General features: G+C 38.9%; 2 protein-coding genes across 2 annotated transcripts; both read left to right on the forward strand.

Moving 5' to 3' along the window:
- Positions 1-955: 955 nt before the first annotated feature.
- LOC141379164 (uncharacterized) lies at positions 956-5353 on the forward strand. The gene is made up of 3 exons (XM_073931898.1): positions 956-1037; positions 2372-2512; positions 2598-5353. Exon 3 carries the CDS (start codon positions 2608-2610, stop codon positions 5254-5256), a length of 2649 nt encoding a protein of 882 aa, XP_073787999.1. The 5' UTR covers positions 956-1037; positions 2372-2512; positions 2598-2607; the 3' UTR covers positions 5257-5353.
- LOC141379165 (uncharacterized) lies at positions 2483-8888 on the forward strand. Its single transcript, XM_073931899.1, has 5 exons — positions 2483-2525; positions 5482-6565; positions 6670-6822; positions 7154-7246; positions 7423-8888. Exons 2-5 carry the CDS (start codon positions 5507-5509, stop codon positions 7708-7710), a joined length of 1593 nt encoding a protein of 530 aa, XP_073788000.1. The 5' UTR covers positions 2483-2525; positions 5482-5506; the 3' UTR covers positions 7711-8888.

Here is an 8888-nt window from a genome sequence, read left to right on the forward strand (position 1 = left end):
CAACATACTTACCAGGTAATATGAGATGATTTACTAAAGAAATGTACTTGTGCTGGAACATTTACATATAATAAAAAATAAAAGCAGCATAAAAGTAAAAATGAATTCATTTTTGTGGAAATAAACTGAAATAAGAAGTGAAAACTTTGCAAATATATATACTTTCCATAATAAACAATAGCTTACTCCTATTCTTAATAACTTAATCATTTTTTAAACTCAGAAAGCAGTTCATTATTAAAAGAGAAACCTTGGACACATGCCCAATAATTAAATAGTCTTAAATAACAATGTTTTTCAATGATATTTTCAGTTGTAAATTTTCCAGAGAAGTACCTCATTCATTTAGCGGTAAACCAGAACTACCAATACACTGTGTTGCAGAAATGAAGTAACATCATTGTGAAAAGGGTCTATTTTCTATATCTTGTTTAACACACCTGATTTAGTAAACCAGCTCATTGGAAGAGAGCCTCATGAATAGCAGCGAGAACTAGAATTGAGGTAAACCAAGCACCAGTGATCAACAAAGATGCATTACCAGTCCCATATAGTATGAACGTGCTCAAATTCAGCTTCTGTGGCCACTTGTGTTCAATTCTCATTCTCATTAAAAAGCTTTCATCCTCTCATTGGAGCTCCCAGTACAACCCAAGAGTACTACTGAATGAAATAACCCATGTAATGTGACTTTTGAATAAGCAGAAAACTACGTGAACAACAATTTTGATAGTAATCTGGATGTACTTGTACACTGAAAAAAGTGATTTTTGAGAGCGGTAAATATAATCTGTGGAAACCATATAAAATTTACTTGATTATTGCAGCCAGCCAAGGAATTCAGAAGTAATAGGTAAATTCTACATATTCTACCCATTCGTTAACAGTAACAATCATCACATAGATAAAGGCAGTAAAGTATACCCCCAAATCGTGAGTTTTTTTGCTTGAAATTGCGCATGCGTCAGCCCGCGTTTTTGAGTGAGTGAGCGACGCTGGATCCTCTCAACGGCTGCCATCGAACAGCAGAAGTTAAGGTAAGCTCAATTTAAGGTCATTTTTGAAATTATGAGATATTACACATCATTTTTATTCGGCGTTCATTTGTTTAAAATGTCATTACTTGAAATTAAAGTTTGAAACTGTCGCTGGCGTCACCGTGGCCCGGCACACACCAAGCCGACAGCTGGCCGTTGAGCAACGTCTGCCAGTCGGTCAGGCAACTTGGTATGTTGTGTTTCACGCGTCGGTTTGATGTGTTCAAATACACAAACTGACCCCAGGCTAGAGGTCTGCATTTCCGCGGCTGTTCCGCGGGACCCGACCTTGATCACGGGAATAAATTTCCAGATAAAACGCGTTAGCGGTCGGTAACTCTGGTGTAATTTTAACCGGAGCGGGTGGCCTGACTATATAGCGCTCCTGAGGGAGAGAGAGAGAGAGAGAGAGAAAGAGAGCGCATTCGCCGTGCTCTGTGTGTGTGTGTGAGAGAGATTCCATTTGAATGAGAGAGAGCGAGAAAGAGAGCGCATCCACCGTGCTGAGTGTGTGTGTGTGTGTGTGGGAGAGAGAGAGAGAAAGAAAGACATCGCATCCGCCGTGCTTTGTGTGTGTGTGTGTGTGTGTGTGTGTGTGTGAGAGAGAGAGAGAGAGAGAGAGAGAGAGCGCCTTGCTGTGCGTGTTTACGTGTGTGTGTGTGTGTGTGAGTGAGAGAGAGAGAGAGAGAGAGAGAGGGAGAACAAGAGAGCGCTACTGCTTTGCACTAACGTTACTTCCCTTTTGTCTTGTTTAAAACATAAAAACATAGTACCACTGTATCCCACGAGTATGTGTAAAAACACCCACTGTTGCTGCACCTAAGTTTTTTTTATGAATTGTGGGATCACTTAAAACATTTTAGAATAAAATATATATTATATTTTATATTATTTTTGGCATTTTTTGAAACCTCAGTGTTAAATAAATGTTTTTATAATCTTGTAATTTGGTATATGAGGCATATTACATCTATGAAGCTAAATAAATTAAGCATAGATATTAATATATGTAATTGCAATGTCTTTATTTTAGTGAGTTAAAGTACACATAACACATCATTTCTGCATAACTGACCCTTGTCAGACAGACTGCCTTGATCAGAGGAGCACAGATAAACTACTGTATTTCCCCACTTGATCACCATTCTGCAATTAGTTTTTTTAATGCCTGGGGTTATAATCCATTTTGCATATTAAACAAACACCTGAATAACCACCAGAGGTGATTATTTACATTATATTGTGATAAACACAAAATTAACTGTACAAAATCTAACCCAGGTACATGTCTGATAATTTCTTTTGTGTAATTTCTGATTTTATTTCTGTTGCAGGCAGAGTCTGTGTATGTGGACACTCACTATTTGACCCCTTCTTCAGTTTCTCTTGTCTGTCCTCCACAAGCAGAGACTCACTGATAGACCTCTGTTACCCATTCTAGGCCTGACACACCCAAACACGACCACACCGCAAGTGTATCCTTTACAGGTATGCAAGTTTTCCAAATAAAATAAATCGCATTGTCCTTAAAGGTGTAGTTACCTTAACCAAAATGCTCAGTTATGGAAAAATGAACTGGAAATGCAAGTTGTGCAAATTCACAACATCAAAAAGATTGGACCTGTTGAAACACAGCAGGCTAAAACATGAGCATTTAGGTCGAGTCCACTCCATACCCTGCCTCTATGCAGATTGTCCTTGCACCGTCAAGACATGGGGTGCATTAAGGACACATTTGTCAAGGCATCATTCTCAGTCAACTCAGCCAGGAAACATCCTGTCGTTCACATGCATTGTCTGTAATTCATGCTCTTTTGACAATGAGAGGCATTTTTTTGAACATCTTGGTGGCCATCTAAAAAAGTTTGAGACTGTGCCATGTGTTTTTGATGGTTGTGATTATAAGACCAACAAATATACAACATTCCACAGCCACAAGTGTAGAAAACACAACCCACATTCACTGGTAGATTTCAAGACCAATGTTCTTTATCATCACCAAAACAACCTGGACGAAAAAAGTGATTTTGTTGAGGATGAAAACGACTGTGGCTCAGTCCTTGAGGAGGATGAGGACTTCAACAAAATTATTACTAAAAGAGTGGGGTTGCTCCTCCTGAAAATGGAGAACATTTTTAATGTCTCCAATTCATGCATGGATGAACTAGTAGAGGAATTTCATTTTCTTACAGCGTCTGCATCTGGCCCAGCCATTAAAGAGATCATTTTGAGTACTTTGAGAAAACATGGCTGTACATTCCAAGACTTAGTGATATCAGAACTGGTCAAAGACCTTTGCCAGCTAAGCCCCGTCTGTGCTGCTTTACGAGTGGATGGGCCTTTCAGCAGTAAGTTCAGGAGAGAGCAATTTAGTAAGGAGCATTTCTTATTGATTGAACCAGTTGAGTACATAATTGATAGTACAGAGAAAAAGTCATTTCAGTATATACCAATCCTCCCATTATTAACTCAACTTGTGAACAACAGACACATTCAAAACACAATATTACAAAACAAAATTCCATCTGATGCCTCTTCTGGATACAAATCATTTAAAGATGGATCTTTACTAAAAGAAAAAAGCTTTTTATGTGAGGATGAACATAAACTCCCCCTCATATTATATATAGATGACTTTGAGATATGCAACCCTCTGGGTACATCCCGCAAGAAGCATAAAGTCACAGCAGTGTACTGGGTGTTTGCAGACATACATGCCACATCGAGATCTACACTGACGTCCATTTACTTAGCCACTTTGTGCAAGGCAAATGATGTCAACCTGTATGGCTATGCAAAAGTTTTGGACCCACTGCTCAGAGATTTGAAGTCCTTCGAAGATGATGGTATTTTTGTTTCAAGTCTGGGCAAAGTGGTCAAGGGCACTGTACTTGCTGTTGTCGCTGACAATCTTGGTGCTCATTCAATAGGTGGCTTTGTTGAAAGCTTTTCAGCTTCACATTTCTGTCGCTTTTGCATTGGAGAACGGTCACAGATCCAGGAGCATGAAGTAGGAGAAGGACTGTTTCCTCTACGGACTAAGTCCAACTATGCCATGCATGTCAAAGCAGCACTGTCTGATCCAGCACAAGGTCACCACTGCGGAGTTAAAAGACAGTGTCCCATCTCAGACAGACTTAGTAACTTTCATGCTATATCAGGCTATCCCCCTGATGCTTTGCATGATTTGCTCGAAGGGATTGTACCTCTGGAAATATCACTGTGTCTTGATGTGTTAATCAAAAAGAAATACTTCTCTCTTCAGGAGCTCAACAATTCCATACGTTGCTTTCCTTACAAATGGAGTGACAAAACAAACTGTCCACAACCCATTGCCCCAAATTTCCACCTACGAAAAACCATAGGGGGAAACGCACATGAAAACTGGTGTTTGTTAAGAATGATGCCACTCATGATTGGCGACAAAGTCCCAGAAGATGAGCCTGCTTGGGAGGTTTTGATGACCTTAAAGGATGTAGTGGAGCTTGTCATGGCTCCTCACCACACAGATGAGACAATAGGGTACATGCAAAGTAAGATCTCAGAACACCGTTACAGATACTTTGAAGTGTTCCCAGAAGAGAAAGTTCGACCAAAACACCACTTTCTCGAGCATTACCCATGGCTTACAACTGTTTACGGGCCACTTGTACATTTCTGGACTATGCGGTTTGAAGCCAAACATCGATTCTTTAAAAGGATTGTGAGACAGACTGGGTGTTTTAGAAACATACTCATGACTATGGCAAGAAAGCACCAATCGATGATTGCATATCATACCAACAATTGCAACAACCAAGGGCCAGCACTGTCAGTGTCCCAGAGGACTCTGGTGGCAGTTGATGTTCTTAAAGATGGCATTAAGGAATCCTTTGCAAGGAAGTTCCCCGGGGAAGTGTTTGTGAACATGACAAATAAAGCAAACATTTTAGGCACAGACTACAATACTGGCATGATGCTGCCATTTGGTTCAACAGGAGGCCTACCTGACTTTGGAGAAATCCAGCAAATAATCATTGTGCACGAAACTCCTGTCTTTGTTCTAAAATTGCTCAGTGGTTGGTATTGTGAACACCTGAGGAGTTTCAAAGTAGAACCCACAGGAGAGACAGAAATCCTTAAACATTCTGAATGTAAAGAAACATACCCCCTGGCTGCATACAATACAGCAGAAGGCCGTATAGTGACCCTTAAACATTTCATTTGCACATCAGAGTAAGTGTAATGGGTTGATTATAAATGATGTCATATTCAATATGTATGCACGTTTCAAATAGTTATTGAAATAATTATTTAACAGCTGTACAACCAGGAATCCTATCTTATTCACTTCACAAAATTTCCGTTTATTGCTTTGGCAGAACAATATTGAAGCAAACATATGCAAGTAAGCTCATCAACTATTAATAACCTGTCTCAATTTCTTTTCTTTCTGTCTCTACAGCTAAAGAAACACACTACAATCAACAATGGCGGTCCAGTTAAGAGTAATTTTAGAAGAACACAACATTCAAAAACTGACACTTCCAATAGGAATTCCAAATACATTGGAAGATCTTGTTTCCATAATTGCTGCAACTTTCCAATTGCATGGGGAAATTGGACTACTATACCAAGACAGTAACTTTGACAATCAGTTTTTTAGTGTCACCTCAACTGCTGACTTGCATGACAAGGCCACTGTTAAAGTGATCCTAAAAGAGCCGACAATGACCCTTGACCTACACCCAGTATTTGAATCATCTACATTGAGTACAGTGAGCACCCATTCTGCTAGTACTGCTGAAACGGACATCTGCCCTGCAGATCATGATGCATCCTCAGAGGTGTCAAACTGCGCATCTTCAAGTTCCAGTGATACCATTATTCTTCCTGATTCATGTCGCTCTGCTGCATGGCCAGTGCCATTCCAAGTACCAGAGTTTTCCAGAGACATAGAACTAATCCTTGCAGAGGCAAACAACTCCTATCATGCCACTGGAAGACACTTCATGGATGCCAGTATTAAATCAGCAATAATGCAAGAGCTTGCAAAAGTAATTTTTTCATACACCGCTTACCCTACCAATGAGCAGATCCTCTCAGTAGCTGAAGCCTTGGTTTCTAAGTTTCCGTGTCTTAGGGAGCCAGGATCATTTGCGGGATTATATGGTTGGCAGCAGCGCATAAAAAACAAGATGCACAATTACCGTGCCAAGCTAAGATCTCGAAAATATTTTTACCCCGAAATTGAAATCAATACCTTAAAAAGGAAGCATCCCGCTGATGTAGGGCCTTTGAAAAATATAAAAAAGCCCAAAAAAGCAGAGGTTAATTACCTCCCTCCACACCCTACTGGTGAAAGCCAAGAGACACTGGAGAAAGAGAGACTTGAATTAATTTGTGAAATTACAAAGAAAAACAATGCAAAGATAATTGCAGATAAAATGAATAAAACCTTCTCTAGCCGAAGAATTGAAGTGGTCAGCCTCAGCCCCTCTGTTGATGTGTTTAAAGAAAGGTGGCCAGCATTATTCACTGAGGCTCAGGTAAGAATGTTTCTTTTTTTTCCCCCACTACGATACTTTCATGTGATTACTATGAGATCTGGTCTGTCATTTAACATATAATTTTTGTTCTTTTCACTTCCTAGATCAAGGAGGAGTTCAGACGCATCACAACGGTTTCCTTGGAGGAGACATTCCTGCGGAAGCTTGATGAGTACACACCTGGTCTTTTGCGGCTAATGCGTGCCAAAGGAGGAGCAGCTGGTTGCAAGATGCGTCCTCTGCTGGACAGTTTAAATGTATGTTATTTTATTTTTTCACAGATTTATAATTATTGATATGAGGGAATTAAAAGTGAAATTATTTGTAAACAATTGCTTTGTTGTGTTAAGTTGAGCTCCTTACCAACTTAAACTAACTTTTAACATCAGTGTGTGAATTCAGTCTTATCCATCTATTTTCTTTGCTGCTTTATCCATTCGGGTCAAGAGAAGCTTAAGCTAACCCAGCATTTATCAGGCGAAGGGGCAGGGTTCTCCCTGGACAGGTCGCCAGTCTATTGCAGGGCCGGAATTCAGTCTTAGTACATGCAAATCACCCCCCACTCTGCTAAATTGTATCTCCCTACAGACACAGAACATTGAGGAAAAAAGAGATGCTGTTGTCTGCTGCCTCATTAACTACCTCGGTGAAAGACAAGAAGATCTTTTCCATGAATGGCAGGTATGTCATATTGATAACAGATTCTTGATTAACTTAAGGGATCCTCCTCTCATATCCCCCTTTTCCTTTTGTCTTCTACTCCCTTCTGCTCTCCTTTAGATAAACTGAAATATATTGAAACAGCATCTTGAAATAAAATTGTGTGTGCTTTATGTTTGTTTCTTTTTAACACTTAGGAATGTGAGGAGTACACAGACAAAACAATGAAGGTGATTGTGAAGCACAATGTTATGGCTGAGGAGGACGATTTGTCTATTGTGATCGAGGGAAACCAAGTGATGGAAGGATGTGGAAGCCGAACAAAGGCATGCATACTGCTGATGGGACTCATATATGCAATCAACATTGAATATCCAAAGGAGCTGAAGAACACATTTGAAGCTTTTCAAAAACTTTTTTTGGAAATTGATGGGGCAAAACTTCTGAAGAAAGTCCACAGCCTCAAAAATAAGCTCATGCAGTAGACATTTCTCTCCTTGTTTAAAGGGGATCCTTTGTTTGAACATACCTTGATGGAGTTGCAATGGACTGTTTTATATTTTTCTTCTTTTCCCTCATTTGCTCTACATACAGACACAGACCTCTCCATTGCTCTGTGTTTTCCCCCATATTGACAGAAAAGGAATACTAATAGATAGTGGCCTGAACAATTTTGATCTCACCTTCCCCATTTGTTTGCTTATTTCATTCTGATCCTATCTGCGAGAGTGAGAGTAAGGACAAAAAAAAGAATGATGGTATTTTGTTTTACTTTTATCTGAATATTTAATACTGTACATGCACAGAAACAACCACGAGTTTGTGTGTGTGCTTTTGGCTTTTAAAATATAATAAGTGGCCTCTGAAAGAGTTGTATGCAAGTAGCCAATTATTCAGAAACAACATTTGAAAATTATCTTAGTGAGTTATAAAACAGGTTTATTTGTTCATTATTGTGTGAAGCTGTTGCACTTTATTTAGCACTTTATTATGTGTTTAGATACAAGAAAATCTTGATGTGATTGAACATTCAGCACTGCTCTGATTTCCTCACTTCTCTTTTATTTTCCTTTTTTTTGCTCCCCTCTCTCCTCACTTTTCTTTTCCTCTCTGATCTGGATGTGTTTTATTATCCAACATTATTGAAACAACATTTGAAACTGTTGTCTTGAGTTATAACACAGGTTTATTTGTTCATTGTTGTGTGAAGCTGTTGTACCTTATTTAGCACTTTATTCTGTATGTTTTGATAATTTGGTGTATCAGTGCTGCATATAAGCAAGACTGTTCAGTTATTTTGTTTTATGAATGTATCTGGATAACAGACCACTGGTCAGTTACTGTTGTGTAAATCTGAAAAGACACAAAGAGTTTAGTCTAAGAGTTTAGATAAAAGAAAATCTTGATGTGATTGGATATCCAGCTCTGCTCTGATCTCCTCACTTCTCCTTTTTATTTTCCTTTTCTTTGCTCACTTCTTTTCTGCTCTGATCTGGATGTCCTAAAACAGGGAAATGTTTTATTATCCAACATTATTGAAAGATTTAATAGATCAGCGAGTTATAAAACATGTTCATTACTTAAAATGTTGTGTAAAGCTGTTGTGCTGCACTTTATTTTAAGTGTGTTTTAGGATTTTTTGGAATAAAAACATTGAGTTGAT

This window comes from Danio rerio, chromosome 19, assembly GCF_049306965.1.
Source record: "Danio rerio strain Tuebingen ecotype United States chromosome 19, GRCz12tu, whole genome shotgun sequence".
NCBI classification, from domain to species: Eukaryota; Metazoa; Chordata; class Actinopteri; order Cypriniformes; family Danionidae; genus Danio; species Danio rerio.